The sequence below is a fragment of the Neopelma chrysocephalum genome, unplaced genomic scaffold (assembly GCF_003984885.1).
Source record: "Neopelma chrysocephalum unplaced genomic scaffold, ASM398488v2 Primary Assembly neopelma1_43, whole genome shotgun sequence".
Taxonomy (NCBI): Eukaryota; Metazoa; Chordata; class Aves; order Passeriformes; family Pipridae; genus Neopelma; species Neopelma chrysocephalum.
The window spans coordinates 21,573,106-21,599,565 of NW_020897702.1; the positions used below are offsets into that span (position 1 = coordinate 21,573,106).

General features: G+C 41.0%; 1 protein-coding gene across 10 annotated transcripts in view; it reads left to right on the top strand.

Moving 5' to 3' along the window:
• The window catches only part of TENM4 (teneurin transmembrane protein 4), a 603,970-nt gene that overhangs the window by 484,154 nt on the left and 93,356 nt on the right, over window positions 1-26,460 (top strand). For all 10 annotated transcript variants that reach the window (XM_027677557.1, XM_027677560.1, XM_027677561.1 and 7 more), the window contains 2 exons: window positions 4,246-4,392; window positions 19,785-20,001. In XM_027677557.1, coding sequence (XP_027533358.1) covers window positions 4,246-4,392; window positions 19,785-20,001 — 364 coding nt within the window. The remainder of the gene's footprint in view (window positions 1-4,245; window positions 4,393-19,784; window positions 20,002-26,460) is intronic.

Consider the following 26,460-nt stretch of genomic DNA (forward strand, 5'->3'; position numbering starts at 1 on the left):
CTGTTCTCTCTCTTGCATGGCAGACCTGAGATCAGTGTGAATGCCCTCCAGAATCATTATCTTTCAGCAGCAATTTCATGTGCTTAAGTTGGAAACTCATATAAAGGGTTTCTTCCCCCTTTTCCCCAAAAAACCTATTCATATGTTTAATTCTCTTAGTCACTCAAGTACAGCTAACACCACAGACAGGAATAATGGATCATTAATGACTTCTAGCTATGAGAAATCAGAGCTGCAAGATTATGGTTGTGTAAATCTGTGAGGATTAAGCCATCCTGCTGTGTTGATATTCAGAAGCACTTTGGAAACAAGATGTTCTTTTTGCTTTATTCCCCAGCATGGGGGAAAGGAGAGGATGTTTATTTGTATCGTCTTTTTGTCAAGCACTTTAAAGTGCACTGTTTGTGGAATGATGAATATTGTACCTTCTTGTCCCTGTAGTGTAAGTGATGGTCAAGTCTTTATGCAGTGAACCAGTCTAGAAATGGTATTACTTATAGGTCCATTCTCCTGGATATATTGGTTTACACATCTGTGTTGTCTTCTAACTTTCTGAAGGTCCAAGTCCTCTGTCAGCTGCTGTTCCTTTTTTTTTTCTATTAATGGTTTAATTTCTCATTACTTCTTAAAACTGTCTACTCTCCTACTAAACCATGCCACTGGAGAGGTTCAATTTAATCCTCACAGCACTGATAGTTTAAGGAACCTTGTAGTGTAATGGTTAACATCTGAAAACTTTTATGTTCCTGTACCTGTGATGAACCATTTGTGTCATTAGGAAACAGTTCTTTCTGGCTCCTTGAAAGAGCTTTATCTCACTAGGAACCAGAGGTGACTGTCTCTTTAGCAGGAAGAGACAAACTTACTTTCTACACTTGAAAGATGCCAAGAAAGTAGAGTATGAAATTACAGGTGGGAATTATCCTACTTTAGGTATCTACAGCATAAATGTTGATATCTCATCTTGTCACCCTGGATTGCCTTAGTAGTCAAGAAAAGGAATAGACACTTTCAGAAGGCATAATCTCATGAGGTACTCACTCTCTTCTCTCTCTCCCCTCCTGATTGATGCTTTTCCTCTTTTTGTCTGCTTTCTGAAATGCTTGGTTTACTTTCTCCGGGTCCAGGCCAAGAAGATTCAGAGGAAAACCTGAAAGTCCATTCAAATACTCTCAAACACATTTAATGTAGACAATGAATTGCACACACAATTCAAAGACACAGAACTGAAAGTGGTCTCCTCAGTTAGAGTCCAGTCTTCTGTTAGCAAGGTCAATGACACTGTATAAAACTTTATATAAATAATTTACCAAGCCCTATGGATAAATAAGTTAGTCTTCTCCTTAACACTCTACAGGGAGGCTACTCCAGAACTTCATTCCTTTGATCCTGGTAAATGATTTCTTTTTCTTTCTAATTTCCAGCTAGAAATTTTTCATACTTAGTTTATGTCCAAGAGCCTGTTCTTATACCACCATTATTCTCTTTACCTTAAAAAGCTGTTTTCCCTTCTCAATTTTTATCTGTTTCATGAAGTTGTGGAAAACAATCATAGTCTTTTCAGGTTTTGCTGTGCTCTTCTCATTTCCTCAGATGCAGAAGGTGCCTCATTCAAACTATGTCACCCATTTTCTGCCTCTCTAAATTCCCTTTCTCCTGAACCTGGGAGAATAGAGCACATGCGGTTCCATATAAGCTCCTAGTTTTTATAGTTACATTAGTTTTTCATTATACTTGCTGGACACTCCACACATAAAGCATTTGAAGATCATGGTGTCTTCAACTTCTCATCATTCAACTTGTTTTCATTCTCAATGCACTCCTGTCCATGTCAACACTACAGCACTTTTGCAAGGAGTTTTCTGCCCAGTCTCTGCAACTGTGGGATAGAAAAGAACTTTTTAGGGTGGGTTATAAAGAGTCCAAGCAGTGAAAACATGAGATGTGCTCAGTGGTGATGCACCAGCCAAGCTCTAATGGAGGCATACAGTATACACATAACATGCACAGTGAGATTTCTTCAGAGATTTTTCATCTTGACAAATTTAAGCCATGGAACAGATTACCCAGAGAAGTTGTGGCTGCCCCATCCCTGGAAATGTTCAAGGACAGGCTGGATGGGGCTTTGAGCAACCTGGCCTCCTGGAAGGTGTCCCTGCCCATGGCAGAGAGTTTGGAACTAGATGACCGTTAAAGTCCATTCCAATCCAAACCGTTCCATGACTCTGTGATCCTCTGATTTATAGAAAGGGGGGAAAAAGTCCTATCTCTACCACCAGGATGGTCCCATCCAAACTGAATTTATCTACTCCAAAATGGGATTACCTACCTACTTAAGTAATTTTAGGAGGTTCTTTAATACAAGTCTTCCTCTTTCATTCTCCAAAATAGCTGAATGCTTTCAGTTTGTACTGAAAGTAGGTAAAGGGAACAAACACATAAATTAGCTCTACCATGGAAAAAACCAGATTAAATCATTAAAAGTTTGGCACTGTTGTAAGTAACTGAAGGCTGGATAATTGGAAAATTTCAAGTAGCCTTGCCTATAAATAGCTCTTATGTAGTATATAAGTACTAGTATAGTGTATAAATACAAAAATGCACACACAGCAGCATGCTCACACATCCACACACATTATGTGCCCTATTCCAGAATACACATTTTAAAAGACTGAAATGCAACAAGTATGTTTGTAAATGAAAAATTTATTTAAGATCCTTTTAAAGGACTTTTCCCTACCACTTTTGTTCCTTGTTCCACTTAGTCCCTGAAAATCTGCCATTTGTTAGAAAAACAGTCCTAAAATATTTTTTTTTTCTGCTTACTGAATAAAGTTCTGTGAACTAAAAAAAGTTCACTAAGAAACAATATTTTTATTTTAAAGGCATTTCTGAACCCCATTTCCGCAGTGCAGGACACACGATGACATGGGGTACCCTACATGCTGTCTCAGCACTTCATTGGGCAGACCCTCATGCATCATGTGATTAACCAGATGTTGCGAAAACGCACACCTTTTCACCATCCTGTGGTAACCCTTTAGGATAGGATATGTGTGTGTCATTCACACAGGTTCACAAACCTGTCTTACAAAGCTGGGGGCCTGAAAAAACTCAAACTATGTGGCAGGATTGCACAACACACATATAAATAGAGCATTAAAACAGGACTCGGGAAGACTGAATTGTGCTCCTGGTGTATTCGGTCCTGCTGAGTGACCTTGACAGTCACTTCAGTCCCTTGTACTTCAGTTTCCTAAGCTGTTAAATGTCTCTCACATTTCAAATAGCTTCTTGGTAAAGATTTTTGAGCTCTGCAGATAAAAAGCCCCCAGAAGTGTATAAGCTAAGCAACCTCCCTCACACCACTTACCTGTGGAAATTACTCTGCTTGTTTTCTTGAAGGGGTGTGGTGTAGGAGGAAGTATGGAAATCTCAGGAGGAGGTCATCAGATGAGAAAATCAAGCCCTAGTAAGCAGACTGGGAGTTTGGTGTTCATTCTCCCTAACTAATTTTTATCACCTATAAAAGAAATGCCTGCCTCTATGCTGGGGTCTCTGTAGTCACTGGGGAGAATTGGGTTCTTCTAGAGCACATTTCAGCTCATCACCATGAGTATCCAACTCATTGCCAATGAGGCAATCTGTTTCTCTGCCTACTACAGAGAGTTGACGGTATCTCTGTTATAGATTAGTTCTAACTGGATGAGATGAATCCTACCCAAAATTACTACAGTAAAGAAACTGTCTCTTCCAAATATTTTCTGCATTCCCTTTCCAGCTGGCTTTGAATGCTTACCAGTCTGAGAACTCAGTATGACTGAAAGCCAGCTGCTTTATCCCACTGGGTTTTGAGAATTTTAACCCCAAATGCAATTTAGATAACCCCAAATCTTGGTCTTATATAGCAGATGTTTTGAAAGACTCAAAGAGCAAAGAGCTGCCTTGCTTTTACAACCAATGAAGCAGGAAAATCTCAGTGCCTCTTCGAAACTTGCGATTCCCTCAGTCCAATGAGTTGAGGTTATACTGCGAGGACCTCCTGGGAGAGCCGGAAGCAGCAGCCCATTGAGTGGTCACCATAGCCTGATACCAAACTGGGTTTGTTCCAGGTGGGAAGACAACAAAGTGGGAGTGGAGAAATAAACTGAAGGCGGAGGAAAAAAACTGTTTAATTATCCCTTTTCCAGGCTCTGTTCCTTTGTCTTTCCAGTGCATATGAACGTATGGCTGTTTGCCTTGCAGAGGGATGCCCTGGCTTGTGTAACGGCAATGGCAGATGCACTCTGGACATGAACGGCTGGCACTGTGTCTGCCAGCTGGGCTGGAGAGGAGCAGGCTGTGACACTTCCATGGAGACGGCATGCGGTGACGGGAAAGACAACGATGGAGGTAGGACATGAGCACATGTGATATGTCAGGCTTTGCAGAGCCTATAAACCTCTCACAGTGAACAGTCAGCTGGGCTTGATTCTGCAGGGCAGATTGTTTTTTTGACAGCTGGTAGAGAACAGACAGCAAAGTCTGCCAGGCTGACTCAGCCAGAGTGGATTGGAATTCAAATTAAATAGGTTTGGACTTGGAGTGCCAGGACTGAAGAGGGACGTTTGTTTATCCTCAGATAAAGTCCATATACCAGAGAGCAGACAGAAGCTGTGCACCTGTCTTATCCCTCCACTCCAGCCTAGTGGCTCAGCAGTGACACAATGGGACCACCTCAGACAGTGAACATTCCTAACTGTTCAAACTTTGCCCTCACTGCCTGAGGTTTAATCAAGGCTCTCTGGTAGATCACTACTGACTTGGGGAAACAGGGAAGCTTGGGTGACTGATCCCCATGCCCACAAGCCGTCCAATCCCTCTCAAACCATGTTTTATTGATTACTCTTCCATATGTAATGATGTCAGGCATGTGAATAATAGCTCTGTGTAATGCAAACTTAATATTCAGAGTTATCTCATTACAAAGGAAACCGTGGTGCAGTGTGAAGGTTTGAATTAGAGAGCAGGAGATGAGATATTAAATTTAAGGCATAAGGGAGACTGCATAATTTGTTTTGTTGTCACTCAGCAAAAGGCTTTGTAAACCACAAGTCTGGGCCTGGACCCAGACTGTGAAGAGGAGACTGCATTTTGCAAGCCTCTGTTTTATCATAGTCACAAGAACAGTACAGTTAAAAAAAAAAAAAAGGAAAAATAGCCAAGCCAAGACCATGATTATCTGCTTCACAGCAACTGGGATTCTGATTGAATATTTAAAATACTTCTGCACATCTGGCACGGCAAATGGACCAAATTATCCCTTTAGAAAATATGGAAAGAATTGGAGAACCATGCAAAGGGTACACGCTATAAAACAAAGATGACTTTTTAGCTCATATGGAACTGAATATCCCTGTACTCATCTTTCCTATTTACAGCTGACACAAGGCAGCAATAAAATGCATTGCATCAGATGTGTAAAAATATGGTAAATAGATCCAAGGATAATCCCAGTTTCCACAGAAAAAAAGTAACCAACAAAAACCCTGTGAAGTTTTTAGAAAGAGACAGAGAGAAAGAGTAATCCAGCCTAATGTACAATTTAGACCACAACTGTATGATATTAAAGAGTATGACCAGACTTTGAGCAGGTTGGTGGACCACCATCTCCTCTTATCTCCTGGTTCAAGGGCTAACCTTGTTACCTGGGTTACCCTCACCTTGAAACGAGTCGCCTTGCTACCCTGCAGGACAGCAGATATAGACAGGAGAGACAAAAGGCATTGACATGTTTACAAGTTAGTGCACATCAGCTGCTAACTTGCATTTGGTGAACTTGTGTGGACCAGTGGCGTGCACAGAGAACAGAGCAACTGATGGGTTGTAACTTATTGCCTTGTAACAGATTATCCATGTGGCAGAGCCCACAAATGAGTGTTGACTTTATTCTTGGTACACTCCTTAAAAAAAAGCACGTACATGGTGCACATTACAGATTACAGATAAACCATCATATACTATGCTTTTGATTTGCCTGTGTTACTGCTAAGGACTCTCCGCAGCTGGGAAGTGGAACAGTGGAATACATTTACCTTATTGGCTTGATTTTTATACATTTTTATGAATCATTTGTATTTGTGAGCTCAAATCTAGAATTTCAACTCCTGAGATGTGGGGACTTGAGCAGTTGTGAGGCACTTCTGTTTTGAAGCCTTAGTCCTTAGTTTGGCAGAGATATTCAAATATAGATACACATGGACTGATGAAGAAAAGCTGATTTGCTAGGTTTTATGCTGATTTCTGTGGCAAGACAGTTTGGAGATCTTTGTAGAACACCATAGCATAATTTAGGTTGGAAGGAACCTCCAGCAGTCATCAGTTCAACCTCTTGCTCAAGGCAGTACTGATTACATCAGGTTGCTCACGGCAAATCTTGAACACCTCCAAGGATAGAGATTCCAACTCTCTGGACAATTTACTCCAATATATGACCATCCTTATAGTAAATGATTTTCTCCTAATACCTAATCATAATTTTTTGTGTTCCAACTTAATGTTTGTTGCCTTTTATCCAGCACCATCTGAGACATCCTAGAGTGCCCCAGATGGCTTCTGGCTTCCCCTTTACAATAGCTTGGTTCTCTGGTAGAGCATACATATGTTTTATGTGTGACACCTCCCTTTGAATCTCTCAGATATTCAAAGGCAACTCAAATGACACTAGGCAGCTGTGTTTAGGAGCAGAACTGAGTCCATATTTGTTGCACCCACTTTGTCACCGCAAATATTATACCTTGGGAAGCTGCTGTGCTTTGAAGAGCACTGAAGAGATGTATGGCTGAAGCCTCTTCAAAAAACATGTAGTATGTGGATGAGCACTATGGTTTCTCCCTCTTTTGGTATCGCAATCATTGGAGTGATGCATGCTCAGGGCAGGAGAAAAGTGGTTTATTTTGATTCACTGGAAAGGATCTCAGGATTATTGCATAATTCATCTTCATATGCACATGAATGTTGTCAATGAAGGTAGGAGTCCTTTCATGAAGCTTTAGAAGTCAAACATCTGAGCTAGTTACGGTGGATACCATCAGTGGAGAGAAAGAGATTCGAGGCGTCATCTCTCTGACCTATTTCAGATATCACCTCATAAGTGCCTACTTTTGGTTGGTGACCACTGCTCTTCATGTCACTTACTACTCAGAGCAGCATCTCTTGAATTCTAGACACACTACAGGGGGTTCACTATGCCTGAGCTCATGGGAAGCTGGTTCCTACACTGTGGTATCCAGTGTCTGCTAATCAAAATCCCTGGAGCCGGAAATTCCTCAGGATAATGGCAGTCAGAATCTTTTTCATCAGCTCCCAGCCTAATCATACCCCGAGGGAGACGGGTACTAAATTACAGGGTGTGTTTGCCTCTTAAATCTGAAGGCTGTTCAGATAAACAATAACAAGCTGAGCAGGAATCACTTGGAGAGAGACTTGGTGAAATGTAATCTCTGTTCAGGTTAAAAAAAAGTTGTCTTGGAGAGCAGTACACTCTCCTCACGCAAGTGTCATTTGTCCAAGCTTGCATTTAGGTTTCACACCCAGGCCCACTTTGTTTACACTTTAGAACACAAAGCCCATCAACTTGAAAGAAGCTGTATCAAGTAACTGAGAGCAGGTGATCATCCAGTACCAGTTAAGGAAAAACTATGCAATGACAGAGCTGTAACAATCTGTGTAAAAGGCCAGGATTTTGTGCATTTTGTGCATTTGACCTAAGAGGCCACCTGTATTACAACAAATGGAAAGTGTTTGCTTAAAACAAGATGAGAAAAGTGGCTCTTGCCTCTCTTCAAAAGAAAATAACCTCTCTAATTCGTGGCTGTAAACACTCACTACCTAAGAGTAGTCCTGTCTCACCCCACACTGAGTGCTCTGTCGTGTGCTCGAAGAATAAGAAGTTTGAAAGTTTAAAAGATCGAGGAAATTATCGTCTGTGACAAGTCCTAGAAGTGGAGTTACTTGTGGCAAACCTTGAGAAGAGGCTGACATTCCATAGGCTAAACATGGGCTCTGTTGCATTGGTAGACTCCTCTGTTAGGAACAGAGTAACAGGAAAAATGGAGGGGAAGAGAAGAGCATATTCTTCACTAATCTCATGAATATGCTGTTGAGCAGCAAAGCTGTGTTATCCACCTTTGTTCTGGAGAAATCACCTAACCGTTGAGAGCTAGAGTTGTCCAGTTCTCCATTTCACTGTCTGGATACACCACATTGTTGTGAAACCATGAGAGAACTACAGATATTGAACTAAATTACTTTTTTGGTCTAAAAGTTCAAGTAACTTCACTTGTAGGCCTTTATTATTGTTTGGGGCTTTTCCAGAGTAGCCAAGTCTTTCAGGTAGGCTAAAGCTTGCTGATTCTTAAGGAATTGGAACTGACCTATCCTTCATTTGCTGCTTTGAACAATTCCAGTTCCTGAACAGCTGCTAACTCTGCCAAAGGTGAATCTACTTTACTTGTGAAAGGCAAGAGTCTTTCTCAGATGAAAAATACATCTGCAATGTAAATGTTCATAATATTATCTATCCCTTCATATTCATTGGAGGTTGCTGTTCAGTTATCTGCTGGTCTCTGCTGCCTCTTCCCAATTTCAACACTTCCAAAGGCTTGTGTTAGTAATCACTGCAGGATAACTTAGATAGATAGATAAATACTGTTCCCAGACAAATAATGTTGGCCTCTCCTAGCATATATTGCATACCATTATGTAAAAGTACAGAAACTTCATTTTTTTTTGTGTCACCTGGTCAGTGATCTTCCTTTGGGAGTGAGGAAAATAAACCATCATCTTTTTCTGCAACAACTGTAGTAACAAAGCTTCTGCCCCTCAGTTTATGTCTCATTTAGCCTAGCACAAACAGAGGGTTCCAAGGTACCCATGGCCCCATTTTGCCTTTGCAACTTCAGTCTGTGCTCCACCAGATGCTACCCAAAAACTAGCAAGTGGAGCAATCCATATGGTTTTCCTTCTGGGAAACCTCCTGGGCCAGAACAACTAAAGGTTGCCTTAGTCTTTCAATCCTGGAGCAGTGAGCAGGTCAGAGCCACCAAGCCTCTGCACACAGGATTTTTGCCTTTTCTTGCATCCCTGAGCATTAGTTATTGCTGCCACCAGGAACCAACTCTCACTTTAGAGACAATTTAATTCAGGAATGGCTTCTCTGAGGCAAATCAGTGCTGTTTGTTCAACTGTACCATAGCCCGTTGGTGCAACTCCCCAGAGTAATACTTTGTGTCTTGCTTGCCCCATTCAAGGATCAGGTAGTGCTTGTAGTAAGGTGGAGACTTACATAATGCTTTGGAACAGCAGCATTTTGAATTCTTTGGCAAGAGAAATTTTGGCACGGCACACTGGCCTTCTTAACACCCATGTGTTCACCGTCTGTCCACCACATGCCAAATAGCGTATTAGAGAGCTGGCAGGAGTCTGCACTGATCTTTGCCAGTACACAGGGTTACACATGAAGGTAGCTTCAGGGTTGTAAAGGGAATTATAAAGAATCCAGAAGAGCCCCAAAATGCAAACCTGTGTCTTTGCAAATTCTTGAGCGGCAATCAAGGTGATGGGGTGCTTTTATTTTCTTTTTCTTTTCACACACTGTTAGAGCCTTTACTTCATGCTGCAAGGCTTTTATAGCATGAGAAGATTGTCTCCTGGGCGTGGTGTGTGAGCTGTCTATTTCCTCAAAACCATAAAAAATCATGCATTAATGTGCTGGCTACACTTATGGAGCGAAGTGTTGAGATCTGAACACACCTGGGAAAACAGCCATCATAAATTAGTATTTACCATCACAGATAGATTTAGTCAAACAACAGGGTCATCGGGGAGAAACCACAAAGCACTGCTAAAAAGATGAGAAAGTCTGCTGTAACTGAAAGTCTAGCTAGCTTGGATACTTTGTTATAAATCGTCCAGCTTCTCTTCCTTTGTTTCATGATGACTGTTAATCGACCTTTCCTCAAATAAGAAAAAATGACCAGTTCATATTTTTTGGGTTTCAGCTCTTTTCTGATCCTATGTTGGATGGTAACACTTGGGTGTCACCTGTTGCTGGGTGTTAGCAGCAGGGCTGGCAGGAGGGCGGTGTGAACCCAGGCTTTACAGCATCCAGGAGCAGGTGTTGCTGGTGCCATTGCAGAGGATGATGTATTGTGAACTGGGGGTCTAGCAGTGCCTTGTCTTGACACCTTGGGAAAGTTCCTGGAACTTTTGACTAGTTCTTAGTAAGATGCCTTTTATTAATAGATTCAGAAACTATGAAAGTGCTCTCTGTGTCAAAAAAAACCTACCACTGTCTGCTGAAGTAAGGGAACTTATGCACGGGAAGGAGGCACTGCTGGTCTGTAAGATGTAACAAAAGGTGACATGAACCAACTTCAGTAAAAACAGGCTTGGACATACATTTCACAAAGCATTTCTGCAGCTGAACAGGTGCTTAAACTGTGTTTGGGCACCAATGTTTAAAGCAGAAGTTCAGGAAAGCTCTACCAGACATCTGAGGCAAACTCTTACAACCTCTGTGGGACAGAAAGTCCCCTTAAAATCCTAAGGTTTTGCCCCGAGTGTGCTCAACATGCATAGCGTATATGGTTGCTTTCCTCATGACCAGGATTTGAGAAACATGCCTATACCTTCAGTTGTCTGAGACCACTTCCCAAGCTGTGCTCAGATGATTGCTTTAATTGGCTTGGATTCAGTCAGAATATATTAGGGTGAATTTTTCAGCAGTAGCTTAACACTTGCAGCACTTGCCAGGAAAGCGAGAGACCTTGGTGACAAGGATATCTCAGCTGCTGAGGGTGTGAAACCACTGTTCCCACAAAAAAAAAAAAATTGCTAAGATTTGAGTCCCTTTTGCTCAGAGGAATCACTTTTGAGAAATCACTTTTGAGAGGTGCTTTGGCTCTTGAAGGAGGCGATTTCAGGTACACTATTGCATGACTATTGATCAGGTTAAGCAACTTGTACTTACTCCCTTGTCTGAATGCTAGTCATAAAATCACAGAATATCCTGAATTGGAAGGGAGTCAGAAAGATCATCAAAGTCTGGCTTCTGGCCCTGCACAGGACAGCCCCAAGAATCACACCATGTGCCTGAGAGTGTTGTCCAAACGCTTCTTATACTCTGGCAGACTTGTGCTCTGACCGCTTCCCTGGTGAGCTTATTCAGTGCCCAACCACCCTCTGAGTGAAGAATCTTTTCCTAATATCTAACCTAAACCTCCCCTGACACAACTTCAGACCACTCCCTTGGGTCCTGTCACTGGTCACCACAGAGAAGAGATCAATGCTTGCCCCACTGCTTCCCCTTGTGAGGAAGTTGTAGACTGCAATGGGGTCTCCCCTTAGCCTCCTCTTCTCCAGGCTGAACAGACAAAGTGACCTCAGCCATATCTCATATGGTTTTCCATCTAGATCCTCACATTCTTTGTAGCCCTCCATTGGACTCTGTCTAATAGCTTTATATGGTTTTTTATATTGCAATGACCAAAACTGCACACAATATTCAAGGTGAGGCCATACCAGCGCAGAGCAGAGCGGGAAAATCATCTCCCTCAACTGGCTGGCCACGCTGTGCCTGACACACCCCAGGATACAGTTAATCTCTCCTAAGCTAGGAAGGCCCCTGACATGCCTTGCTCAGCTTCATGAAATTGCTTCAAATCCTAGATTGCCTGTTTTGTTTGCTGGCTGTGCAATTCCTAAGTCCCTTGGTTAAAAATCTGCCTGGAGAAAGGAAGAAACCCATGAAGCCAGCTACATCAACTGTACTCTCCAGAGCAATGATGACTTCAGGGATGCTGTGAACTTGTAGACTCTAAACACATTATTATAGCTCTGGTTTATGCCCAACTAATGGTGATTATCATGTGATTTCTGTCATTTCCTCCTTCCACTTCCCTTCATTTTCTGTTTAGATTTTTTTTTAAACAAGAATGTAGCTCTGGATTAGGATAAACATTTTGCGGAGTATTTCTGCAGTGACTAGCCCTGCAGAGCTCAGCTTCTGCACAAGAGCCCAAGGAATTCTTTAATTCAAATACATGATTACTATTTCATATGACTGTATTATTTCAAACTTCCAAACATATGCTGAACACTTAGAGAAAGATGTGAGGGCAAATTCTTTCCCAGGCAGCCAGCAATCTAATATAGCCAGGATACAACCAGTGAGAAGTTTATTCAGGTGAAATTAAAACAGAGCAGGTGGGATAGAGAGAAGAGAACATGAATAGCTAACATGGTGACAGAGGACTGATAGTCACGTTGCCATTGTTCATTATGGTTGGGTTTTGTCCCCCTTTGATTCCCTACAGGGGAGCCTAAAGCTACAACTCTTTTGTTGAATATAGTGCTTTTTCTCTGCAAAGCACTGTAGTAAAACCTATGTATTCCCCAAATCCAGTTCAAGTAAATTGAGTGTTGGTCCTCAACTCAGGGCAGAACAAGATTACTCCTGTAAATCTTCATCAGCACAAATATTCACATGAACAATGATTTGTGTTTATGCAAAAGTACCAAACCATTCCTTTAGTCTGTGTTTCACCAGAGCTTAGACTAGAACTGGAAGGTTAAAACCTGATTTGCTCAAGGGCAAGACTAACACCTTGTTATCTTTACCTTTGAGCATCTACATTTGAAACCCTTCCTGTCCAAACGCTTCCAGTAATTCATCCAAAAGCATCACAGGACAAGACAGTGTCCCCACAAAAAGTGATAGTGTTGACTGATGAATGGCACAGAAAGGGAAGGGAAACATAAGAACTGGATGAGGTGAGAGACACAATTATTTGTATAATCAGTGCATTTTATGCTTTTATTGGCAGTGGAAATGCTCCTAAGAGAAGATGAGGTTTAATTCTTACTTTACTTTCTAGTTTTGCTTTGCCTAGTACAGTTTCTCATAGCTGCTCTTCCCACTGCAGTCAGTGGCAAAAAGTGTCATGGTCTTTGGCGGGAACAATCCTTCAGTTTGTCACATACGCTCTCCCAGATTTACCCTAATCAGGCTCTTTAAGTTCAGCTCCTTCTGACTGCCTGTCTGACTGGGGCTCCCGATGTGCATCACAGTCTACAGAGCGCTCTCTGTATAAACAGGCCCATCCCTACCCATGGCCTGCCTGTTCCAGTCTGGCACCTGACACGCAGCACCTGTCAGAGTCTGCTTAAACACATAATAACACCTCTGGCTGCACGTTATTTGCATTCTTTTGTTCATGTTAACATGACAGATTTTTGTTGCAGCATCCATAACTGTAGAAACGCTCAATTATTCAGTCTCAGCCAGCTAAGATACTGCCCATTAAATCAGCCAACACAATTGTGGGGCCATGAAAAGTCACAACTAATTTGAAATTTTGTTAGCTCTCGGCTGATCTTGTTTACTGCAGAAGCTGTGTCTCAAAATCAGTCCTTTGCTTCTGTACAAAACTCTAATCCTTGACCCCTTATTGGTGCCACGTGGGGTTAAGTGAGGAACCTGGAATCTAGACTGCACAGGACTCAAAGGAGGAATGAGACTGCTGTTGGATTTGTGAGCACTTTGCATCCAGCAATTGCAGCAAAAACCCAAGGAATGCAGGAACAATATCCCCATTGCTGCTGACGAGTAATTATTTTTTAGGATAGTAGTGGCAGTGAACATGAGAATTAGCTTTTGTTCTGGGGAGGGAATAGTTTAGAAGTAAGCTAAAAGATATGCCTCTCCTAATAAGCAGCAGTGTTCAACAAGCACATAGTTTTTCCTATCAGTTAGTGGCTAGTTGTGTGCCTTAGGATTGTAATCCATTTTTAACATTCAGGGAAGTCAGGGAGTCTGGACATGAAGGCTGACAGGCGAGAAAGACAGTCACAGAATGTCTTTAGTTAATCAACAGCTTCCCAGTCCTGCATACTCAGGTGGTAAGGAGCATGTCCCATGTAACCAGTGACTCTGATGGTGTTTACCGTTCCAGCCTTATTCGTGTCATAACACGCCTGGAAAAGGTTCAGTTTATATGTTGGATTTTTGAGAACAAAATTACTTTTGGCTTGGATCCTGCAACTTCTTTTGTGGCAAATACCAGAAATAGGGATCCTCCAGCCCACTTGAAGCTCCAGGTAGGCAAGACACAACGCTGTGTCCTCCACACTGACACCAGTAGCTCCAGATTTTAAAAATTTTGCTTTGGTTTGGTTGGATGTATTTTTTTGCATGCTATGTAAACCTGATAAAAGATAAGATTTTTGGGAACTGATGGGTCACAAGCAGTGTTTGAAAGCCAAGTAATTTTAGCTCATCTTAAATTTGGCATCTGGGTGACTATTTGTGGAAGGCAGTTATGATATTGAGTATCTTGTGAAATTCCTGAGTAGGGTCAGCATTTCCATCTGCTGTCATTATCTAATGTAGTTGTCCCAGTAGTTATAAGTGAGAGTGTTTAAAGTCAGTTAATATCAGGTGTTTTCCAGCTGGTATTATGCAAAGGTCATACTTGTTAGGCCAAGGTCCTACTCCAAGAAGGCACAGATAACTTTAGAGTTCAGCCCCTTCCAAGAAGCAATGCTTCTGTGGAGGACAAGCTGAACATACATTGCAGATACAAACCTTTAATGAGAATTGTGGTTATTTCATTGGCTTGTGCTGACACTGCGAAGTCCTTTGGGACTGGAACAGATGTCTTGTGAACAGAAAATAAAAAGACAGTCTTGGCTCCCTGGGAGTTTACAGTCTAAGGTAGTGTTTTAAAGAGCTCACTAATGGGATTGGTAGATTTGCAATCTTTAAAACGAGTCAGAGCATCATTCTAAAAACAATGTTGCAACTCTACCACAAGACTCGAGCTAGATGAGTCATCCCGAAGTAAAACTCACTGACTAGTGGTATACAGAGTGCAGATTATCTCATAAAAGTCGACTTGGTCCCCTAAAATTTTATATTAGCTGAATAAATTGGAGCTGGTTTATCCTCAGTGGCAGAAAAGGAAGGTTTTCTGCATGAGCCCATTCTCCTTCATGTCCCTTTCTGAAGCGAATGAGACAGGGCTCACAAGATGACCTCCAGAGGTGCCATCCAGACTGATTTATTCCATGATTACGAGTCTTAGTGAAAGATGCAAACCATTGAACACATTATTTACCAGACGTGACAATGTCTTGCCAATGATACCCTTTTCACAACAACAGTGGTTTGATTCACCCCATGGTAACTCTGAGATTGCAAAAGGTGCGAAGGAAGTCTGAGAGAAGGGTTTTGTTTTGTTTTTGGCAGGACTGCCAAAAGGACATGTATATGTATATAGGATGCATAAAAAGTCTCTAAGATGTAAAAACTCCTATGCATGGAAATAAGGAACACAAGAAATGTCTTAAAATCTGGCTCAGTGACAGAACTCTGAATTACTATGTTAATTGAAAGGCATCCATGATTGAAGCTGTTTCTGAAGGGATCCCTTGGAACTGGTTGTTGTATTCAGCCCTACTCAGCATTTTCATTATTGTCTTAGAATGTAGTTTAAATCTCTCCTGGTAAAATCTTCAGGTCACCTAAAGCTCAATATGGTGGTAAATAATGTACCCAGATCATTTTGGTATAGAGTGATCTAACTCACATCGCTACAAGGTCACAGTCAAACAAAACGTGTCTTAATGCAGCAAAATGCAGGATAGCCCTGGGAACAAAGAAAGGATGTTATACAGGTGGATTGGGAGACTCTTGAGAAGCAATGACTCAAAATGGGGATTTCGAGGTCACTAAAGATGATTGTTTCAACATGAGTTCTTTGTGCAAGGCTGTTGCAAAAACTCTACTGTGAACCTTAAAAGTATAAAAACCCAAAAGTTGGGAAGTAGTCTCTTTTCTGTGCCCGGTATTGCTGCCATAGTGCCGTGTCCAGTGTTGGTGTCCACACATAACAACAGATGTGAAATTACTGTAAAGAGATCAAAGGGTGTCATACACCAAAAAAAGTCCAGTGGCTGGGAAATAAACCTTACAATTGGAAGTTTCATCTTCCTCAGCTGTTCAAACAAAAGGTTTGGATTGGATTGTTGCTCTGTGTGGAGGTACTTGCACATGGAAAAGATATTGGAGCACACAGGGCAGAAGGAAATATTGTTAACCTTATGGACAAAGGCAAAACAAGACACAGTCATGGGATATTGGAGTTAGAGAAATCCAGCCTTGAAATGGGATGCAGTTTCCTAGCAGCAATTAAGCATTTTGAATAGCTTACTGGAGGAGGTGGTGGACTCACTGTAATCAGCTGACTTTGATATATGAGATATCTTTCTAAAACACAGGCTTTAATCCAGTTCTGGGTGGGAAAAAAATCAACAGCCTGGGGGTATAAGAGGTCAGATAAGTTGATCATAGTAGCCTCTTTGACCCTAAAGCATATGAATTACCATAATCCCTCTATGCAGGACTTGAAGCTTTTCATGGAGTTAATTAAGCAACACATTTGTTCTCTGGTCTGAAGTGCCATGGTCATATTATAGGTATATGTAAATAAGGGAGCTGCCACTTTTTAAAACCAAGAGCTGTATAAACGTGTCCATAACTAAGAACTTACACTGCAGCCTACGTGTACTCTGGGAGCTACTGAAGTTACGAATCTACGTGGGGGTCATGGGTCTCTTTGGCTTGCTGCTGCAAAAGTTGGGGTGCAAAAGCCATTAATCCCATGTTCACCTCCTTCTGTTACCTCTCTGAAAAATCTGCCATGAGTTTTAAGGAAAATAAAACTTTATGCTTTTTAACTTTTATAAGTGTTTTGTATTATGACTTCATATTGTTCTGTGAGATCATACCTTGCTATATTTTCCTTTGCTGCTGGTGCTGGCTTCTCACATTTGTTGTTGGATTGGACAATTAAAGCCTGCGTTTTATTTTGTGCTTATTTTATTTTTGCTTAATCCGTGCAGGTCCCTGGACACCTTGCTCTTCGTGGGTAGGGAGCTTCTTGCAAATGTCACTTTATCCTCACTTTTCTGATGGATCCAGTGAGACATCTTAGGGCATGAGAAGTCATAGCTCTGTACAATGTCATTATATGACAACACCTTACAATTTACCGTAGGGCACCACTTGGATGACTTGTGGACCATACAATAAAAAAAGCAAGAAAACTGTATTCAGATGGAGACATCATTATTTATGATCTGATTTGTAGCTTAACTCTTGCTGTTCTACATGACTCAGACAAAAATAGCCATTACATTTCCTAAGCTAAAGAAATGCTTTGTCCTGAAACTGTTGTTGGTATTAGAGGGGGCTGAGTAGGTAAATGCCATTTCAGCTCTTGAGGACGTTGATAAATTTAGGATATAGGATGTCAGTGACAAATGCCTCTGGTGTAGTTATCCCCAACTTATTCCACACAGGCCTAAAACACATTAGTTGAAAGGCTTACCTGCAGATGAATCCTCATAATTCCCACCTGTTCAAAATGCTGTCTTTTGCATCTGTTCTTCAAACATTTATCTACAGTTTCCTCCAAGATATTTCCTTGCTGTCTTGCAGCTTCAGGTCCCAAAACGCATTTCTGATGCGTGGAAGAAAGACAAAGTAATGAAGTATGGTACAGCTGATTTGCCACCCTCTCAGCCAAGCGTCTGTAGCCTTAGAAAACACTATTAATGTGTGGGAGAAAAATACAACATTTTATCTTGCTTAACACTATAGTTGATATAGTAACAGTGGTTTTTTGTTGCTTCTTTTCTGTTTCTTTTTTTTTTTTTAGTAGGTAGCTGTAGGTAAGCATATTACATCTAAGCAGGTCTGTATTCTGTGAATGTTCTCTCAAACTCCATCTGAGACTTGACTTTCCAGAATCCTACTGATCTAGTCATCTGCAACAAATAATTTCTTTAATGGGCAAATAAACCCTGATTAGTTCTTTTTCATTATCCCTAGTGATCAAGAGGGAAGACCAATGGGTGAGCTGAAATTTTTTTTCTAGCAATTTTGCAAGAGGTTATAAAGATGTAAAGATATCAGAAGAGACAGAGGTAAGGATAACAGATGGGATTTCCCAAAGCACTTTGCTAGTCTAACACTGCTCCCATTATCATTAATGGCAGGTGCAGAGCACTTGTGAAAATGACTCACTGTGTGTGTGGGCTCATCTACATGGAGCAGATACTCATTGTACTTTGACCTACTCATAGACAGGAAGCTCTGGGAATCCCGACCAGGCTCGTTGTACAGTTTTCTGTGTATGGGTAACTACATCAAATGATGTTGTCAGTGATGTCTTACAGCACTAAAATCTTCCAAGAATGGAACAGGTATAACTCAACAGAATCGAAGTCCGTGATGTGTAAGCCATTGTAGGTACTAGCACAATAACAGATCAGATCCCATCCTATTTATATTACAGTAAATACAAAGTAATACCAATAATACTGGAGAAACAACTTCTAGTTCATACTGGGGAAACTGGGACAAAACTGAAGCTCACAAATAGTAACAGTGACAAACTGTCTTGTTTTAATTTACTGCTTCTTTGAAATAAACAATACATTACGCTGAAAACTCCAAATCTCATCACACTTCAGGAGGGAACTACCTCTCAGGACAGTATTGCTCTCCTGGTATGTTCATCTCTTGCCTCTATGCTGAAATAGTTAGTAGGTGTAAAGGTGGTTTTTCTGATATATGGAGCTCCCAGGAACTACAGAGACCAACCACTCATTTCACATAGGTCTGTGAACAGCCATCACATGGTAATAATTTTCATTCACTGTCAAACTGTCTTACTTGAACTGATGAGTTGGAAGTGAAGGGCTCCATATCCCATTACCCCAGAACAAAAACATCCAGTTCCCTTATCAGATTTAAAGATCTGTCTCTACTGCATGCTAACAACTTTTATTGCTAAATGTGATGCTTCATCAAACCTCTTTTGATCTTTTTTTGTATTTCTTTTCCTGTCACTGTTTTTTCCTAAGCTGTTTGCAATGAGCAGTGGCATCTCAGAATGAATGGGGGGATGTTGCTATGGTGGTGGGAGGGGAAGTGGTGTGTTTGATGGCTTGACAGATATGCAAACTCTCATTTTACTAGCGTACTCTCGGCAAGCTTTTTCATGTGTGTCCAGTGTTATTATTGTTGTTATTATTAATTTAGTGGTGCTCAAAGTACAAGATTTATATCCTGAGAGTTTGAGTCATCTGTTACTCTGCGCCTGTACGGAATCAATGTGACAAAGGTCAAAAGAGATCAAACCCTCCCAGCAAAATCTTCTTTACTTTCTATTCTGTTTTACTGGGTAGTGTGTACAGATCTCTCTGCAGCCATGGTAGATACAGTGGCTTTATTCACTATTTAGTCCTACTGTAAGCAAACCTGATAGCTTTGGTATGATGCAATGTGTCTATGATTTGCACAGGGAAATAATAGGAGCAGTGTACAAAAGTCATATGTATATTGGCAGAAGAAAACAAAACAACCTTTTGGGGCTCTAGAATTATCACAGTGACTGAGATGTGGAATGGCACATCCTAGAATTAGCCTAAAATATGCTTTTTTTAGAGTCTAATCTAATTTCTGAGTTTTCATATATTACATATTACTGCATATTTATGTTACCTATTAATATGTATTTTAGGTTCTTTATTTTGACTTTCCGTGAATATGCCTTACTCTTTGTAGGTGAAAATCTACATTTCTCTTTTGTCTGTGTTGGAAAGAGTTTTTGCACCCTGAAGGCTATAGCACTCCACATTACCATTGCTCTAAAATCTTCTTTACCCTTTTGCAGATGGCCTGGTGGATTGCATGGACCCCGATTGCTGCTTACAGCCACTGTGCCATGTCAATGCGCTTTGCCTGGGCTCCCCAGACCCCCTGGATATCATCCAGGAGACACAAGCCCCCATCTCCCAGCAGAGCTTGCATTCCTTCTATGATCGAATCAAGTTCCTGATTGGCAAGGACAGCACTCACGTCATCCCAGGAGACAATCCTTTTGAAGGCGGGTAAGTGAATTTTGGGTTTGATTCAGTAAGTGGTAAAGCATAAGCCACTTGGTCATTTTAAGACATGGAATGCCAGCAAGATGCAAAACATGGAAATTGTTTAAGTGAAGTAGATATCCGAAGAATTTTCTGGCTGATGTAGTTCTACTGACTGTCTCCTCATCTACAATTTCCTGCCAGCCAGTAAGACAAGATGCTTCACTCCCAACCCATATGGGCAGTTGCATCTTTCTTGAGTTTTCTTATTTCAAGGAGTGAAAGGCAGGGCTGTTCAGCAGGGCTATTCTTGTTCAAATGACTGACATTGACCACAAGTATGTCCTAAACAGCAGTGACAGATCTTCTTCCACTGACAGAGCCAAAGGGAAGGAAACTAGAATGGTATTTGCAATCTATTGTGTGACTATTAGAGACTTCAAAAGAACTGAGGAAAATCACAACACCTAGGGAGGACTATTAGAGTGATTTGCAATACAAAGAATCAGCTTGAATATAGATTGGTTTTAACACCGATACATTCTTTACCATGCAATGAGCATCAACAAACAGGAACTGGGAAAGAAAACTTAGAAAGTTCACTTCTGTGACTGCAGTACATTCCTGGCTGTCAGGGTCAGTCATCCCTTGAAATCATGTGCTTATAGCAGGGCACCTGGGATGTGAGATTCTTAGACCAGTGTCTGCCCTGAGTATTGCCTTTCAGAAGTAGTGACCTTGATCCCAGAGATAGCTCTCAACACTTAAGTTTGGACTCTGTTGAATTTCACCCAGTCATGAACTGCTTGCTTTCAGCTTTCCCACACACAGCAGTTAATAGGTTGGAACTGAAAATATACAACCCTCATGTTTGTATGGGTATTTATTTCAGCACTTACATCTCAACAGGCCTCTGAGGCCCTTCTAGATCCAACCTTTTGTGAAGGGACATTGACAGCATCCCTTGGGTACCACTACCTCCCATATATGGCCTTTTTTGGTACTCTACAGGCTGATCTCAGACACAAAGCACAGCAGTGTCAGGGAATTGGCCTGATGTGATAGTTTCCCTGATATTTCTTGCTTCCAAGGCCTTCAGGGTCCAAGAAAGCTAACAACAGTGATTCAGACTATAAACAAACACTCATTGTGTTACAAACTGTTGTCCTTCATCAGCATTCTGAAGATCCCAGGTACTGGATACTGAACAGTCCAGACTCTGGACTAAATGTTAGCACAGTGAATTCTCTGCTGTCAGTTGTTGTGATTTGTTGCTGTAAAATCAGGCTTCAGAATATAAAATACATTATGCTTATAATTTCATTTTTCTGATATATCTAGGGCTGCAATTCCTCATCATTTCCACAGAGGACTCTGATATCAGGTCCATGTGTATCCATTCTGATAGGTAGAGAGTTTTGGTAGGCACATGTCTGTGTTTAATGAACTTTCCATACAGCTAATGAACCATAGAAATATTCATACATGTGCGATAAAAAACTCAAAAAACTGAAGCTTCTCTTTGAAGGCTGCTTATATTCAACAGCACACAGAGCTGGGGGAAAATAGTGGGAATTTCTAATTTGTTTGTGAGAGTGCCAGCAGAGGACCAACAGAAAGACTGTGTCATTTAAGGTCACATAAACTCCTACAGGAGTTACAGGCATTTGAGATTCAAAAGGAGCACTGGCTAGCAGAAGTGTTTATCTGGTATGTGAGAGAATGCAAGGATTCAGATCAATAGGAATGGTTTTAATGATTGCATTTCATTAAAAGCAGTGGAACTAATAAATGGGGCTCCTTGTTGCATTTAAGTTAACACAAAGGATTATACAGAGGTAGCGATTTATGAGGTTGCCATTCTCAAATTAGCAGCATTGGATGTGTGCTACTAAATATGGTCTACAGATATGTCACCTCAAGCTGCGATTGTATTGCATCTCTCAAGTTAAGTATCTTGATTCACAAGAGTGATTGCAAGTAACAGTGAAGGACCTCAACAGAAAGCATATTTTCCCCTGGAACAGCATAAAGTCCAGGCTTATCAGAGTTGTTAAAAATGCCATTACTCTTTTGGGATCTTAAAAGACATTGTGTGTTCCTGTTCTTAAAAGATCCTATAGATCTGGATAAACTCGACCACTGCAAGGGTTTTCTGCTTATTTGGCTTCTCTTCGTAATTTCAACTGCCTGTTTCACCACCTAGAAAGCTGGACCTTTGAACAGCTGCCTCTTATCACCCTGGAAGTGAGGGTGCTTCAGCAGTGGTCAGTGACTGATACATGGAGGAGCATGGACTGGGACCATCTGGGACCCAATTAGTCTGGGCAAACAGGACTGCCTATATTTGCATGTGTGGATATGCCCTTTCTTCAGTAGTATTCTTGCTGTTGAATCTCCTCTAGTTGCTTTTACAACAGACAGGTGATAATATCCCTGTTATCCATGAAACTGCTCAGTGTCTCCATGCAGATCACAGCAGCAGCTGGGGGCAAGATGAACTGTTCTCGTCTCTCCTTCCAGCTGCTGGCTTAAAAGTTTGTCTGACAGGAGAGAGCTGTTCTTATGAAGGGCTCCAGCATCCTGCCTTAGGACAACCCTCTCCCATTGCTGCTGTGGTGGTTCATGAAGCCATCTCCTTCTTGGTGTAGATCAGGACTGTAGATTGCTGGGCATGGAACGTCGTATGTCTTCCTGTCCCAACACTGTCATCCTTATGGGGTAGGGTTGGAGTTGGGTCCATGCCACTTGCTGTGAGCTGCTCCATGAGCAGGCACCACAGAAGTGACATGGATCTCTGCGTCCTGTGTGTTTGGTATCCTGCATAGGCACCTGTGGCACAGGCACACTCATCATTCAGGTCAGGAATTATGGTCTACTCCTGAGGGCTTTACTAGGTCATGGCTGGCTGATTATCACCCAGGGGGAACCTTGGCACATTTGCATCCCTGTGCAGCCTGTGTAGAAGCAGCAGCAGTGTGAAGAAAGAAGACTGAATATCTCTGCAATGTATTTCCTGGGCTTCAAAATGCAGCTTAGCCACTCTTCAGAGAGAACAGCAGCGCAGATCACCTAATGGATACAAATAAATGAATGTCTCATGACAGCTAGCCTTTGAGTGAATTTATTATTGAATTACACTCCAGCTTTTTAAGAACAAGCTGAGCTGACAAGCTCTCTCACCACTGCAAGGGAAAAAGAAAGACAATGATAAATTACCCTGATGGATAAAGGTAAAGACCTTGTCTCTTCCCAAATACCAGCAATTATATATTATTCATGTTTGGGAAGAAAAAATAATCATTGCCTATATTGAAATGAGTGTTTATGATGATAAAGCAAGTAGCTAAATTAAATTCCGAATGCACAGAATGTCTTTTCACATCATTTTGATGAACAGATAACAAGTACTCTTCCACTACTTGATCGTTCTTGTATTGATTTTGAAACCACTTACTCTTGCTGTTTGCTTTGTTGTTTTTAAGCCATTCTTAGTTGTCCATCACCATAAGGAGCAGCACAAGATGCAGTGGTGTCAAGTTGTTGACTTTAAAGTAGGACATCTGATATATTTATTCTCTTCTGAGGGACAGTGTCAGAAAATGGCAAGAATAGGCTAAAGTCCTGATCCACAGAATCTTTTATGGTGTTGGCACAGGCTAAAGTACCTCAGACAACCAGTGCAGAATTGGCACTTTTGTAAATAAAATCTGAAATGAAATCAGGTGATTTTTAAGTAAGTGTGTTTTATACCCCTTCTTTTTTGGGACAAGTTGTGTATATCTATTTGCTGACAGCAGTATTAACCTGTACTGATTACTTGGGCACCTAGAAATAACCATCTGAGTTATAATGAAATATCATAGAGCAGCATCTGATATCAGCTGCAAGAATAGTCCCTGATTGCCCTCAGGTCAGTAGTCTACATACAAAAAGTAGTTAGTTTTCCTGATTTAAAATTCTGATCAGAATAGACTTTTCATAGTTTTTTCTACTACTGAGTGACAAGGTGTCTGTAAACATGTCACTCCTTCCTGTGTCCCCTCTGTGTGCGAGGCAGTACAACGTACCTTACTGATCCAGGTGGGGAGGGTTACACAGCACTGTTAGAAGCTCAGAGAGACAGGTATGCTATAAATGCCTGTGTGCACTATTTTACTATAAATAAATAAATGTATGGGGGTTTTTTGGCAGAGTTGAACTGCATCTATCCCAAACTCCATCAAGCCAAAATACTGAGCATTGATCATGGCCAAAGAACAGCTAAGAAAATAGGGGAGGATCGAAATGCTTTTTCAAAATGTTTTGGTAGCCCATCTGGCTCAGTTCTAAGTGTTTTGGAAGAATATTGCTATGTTATCTTAGTATCCTTAAAGGAGTTTGCTGAGAGAAGCTGTGGCTGCCCCATCCGTGGAAGTGTTCAAGGCCAGGCTGGATGGGGCTTTGAGCAGCCTTGTCTAGTAGAAAGTGTCCTGCCCATGGTAGGGGGCTTGGAACTATAAGATCTGTAAGACCCCTTCCAACCCTTGCTGTTCTATGATTCTATGAAGACATTGAAAGCACCTTCTCTTTTCCTTTCTCACATTTCTTCCAACACCTTGAGGACTGTGGGTTCACCTAAGCAGATCTTTCTGAGGTTCCTTGCCAGGGAAACCAAAGTGTTCTTTTCTGTATTTTTTTCTCAAGAAAAGTATGACTTTGATACAGTGACATAAGAAACACTTCTTTTCTAGTTGAAGACAAAGTTAGAAGTCAAAAACCCCAAACTTACCAGGTGTGGCTTTATCCTGATGGTTTCTCCTGAGTTGACTAGTCCAGGCCATGGCTCTGGCCCAACTCCAGCCAGATGCAGCTCCCTTGGGCGGCAGGAAATGCTTTGGATCAGATGCACCCACTGAGCACAGGCATGCAGAGGCGATGAAGGAGCTTGTGGAGCTCAGCAGCTCCACAGGTTAGGACAGTTTGGAATTCTGCATCTGTTTAAGACTGTGTCATAGATATTAGACAGAATCCAGCATTCCTGAGGGTGAGCACTTGTGGCACAGCATGGTACCTACACTGATGAAAGCAGGGTCAAATTTTTCCATATTTATACCAAGCCAACACAGCACCTCTTCAAACCCTCTCCTTCCCAGCATTATTGTCTTCCAAAGGCATCATTCTGCTTTTGTTGTTTTCTGTTTAAATGAACTGCTTATTAGCTGCAAATCATAGCTTTATGAAATATAGAATAACAAGGAATTGTAAAATATTTACTGATTTTTATTTTGGTAATTATTCCTTCTAAGAGGAAAGCATATTGTTAAAACTTACCTTTTCAGTGTACAGGGCATATATATTTTCTTTCCAATGTTTTTCTTTTAATTTGATTTCAATTATATAGCATGGCATTATTTCATCTTAAAGTGACTTTTAGTTGAGCATGGCATTATTTCTCTACAGTAAACTAATGCAATATGTGCAGCTACTTACTTGAACTTTATGGAATTTGGACTTAATGAAAGCAAAATTCCTGTCCATATTTATGTTTTTTCTGTAGTGTAGATAGTGTAATCATGATGTAATTATATTCCTCTTTCACAAGTGGCATAGGAGGAAGTTGATTGGACTCAATAATCTAATAGGTCTTTTCCAACCCTAATGATTCAATGATTCTGTAAGTCCTGTGTACAGTTATTAGAGAAACTTGGGTGCAGTTTTAACAAATATTTTAAAAACATCGAATATTTATTACCAAGCACAAACTCCTGAGTAGGATCTTCCTAGTGTGATTTGGGCATGCTTCCAGGGTCTGGCAAGACAGCTGATAGAGATGCTGCACCATCCTGTACCTGGAATTAAAAGGTCTCAAGTGATACATGTCCCCCAAGGAGCTCTTGGAGTATGCAGAAGACAAATTTCAAGCCTTCAAAGCTTTCGGGCTTCGAAAAAAAAACCCCTAATGAGCTAAGTACCTCCTGGATTACAGAGGTGCTGACATGCACTTTTGGATTTAGGAGTCTAAACTATGCTGTAGGTGCTGATTCTCTTGAATCTGCATATAGATACTTGATTAATATTTATTCAGTATTCAAGGTACTTTCCTGTGAAAAAAGAGCGGCCCTATCAGGAAGAGTCTGTCCTTAAAGTGTGACATTTATTTCCTAAATTGGTTAAAACCCACTACATAAGAAAGCAGTTTTAAAATCACAAACATAAAATCTTATATATTTTATTGAATAATTTTTCCTAATTCTTTTGGATCATTACAAAGCTATCAGACATCTTATATGTAGTTAAAGAACTTTCAGGGCTCATTTTATAATTAACCTGGAAATAATGTCTTTTTCCTTCTCTTCTGCTCAGTTTTGCTTTCATGATGCCTCAGATTCAGTGGAAAGAAGTGCTTTTATTCTTGTTCTTCTGCAGAGCTGAATATGTGGCCATAGCTTACCAAATAAATACCAGATGTAAAATACTGTAATAAGGCAGAACTGCTAAGTT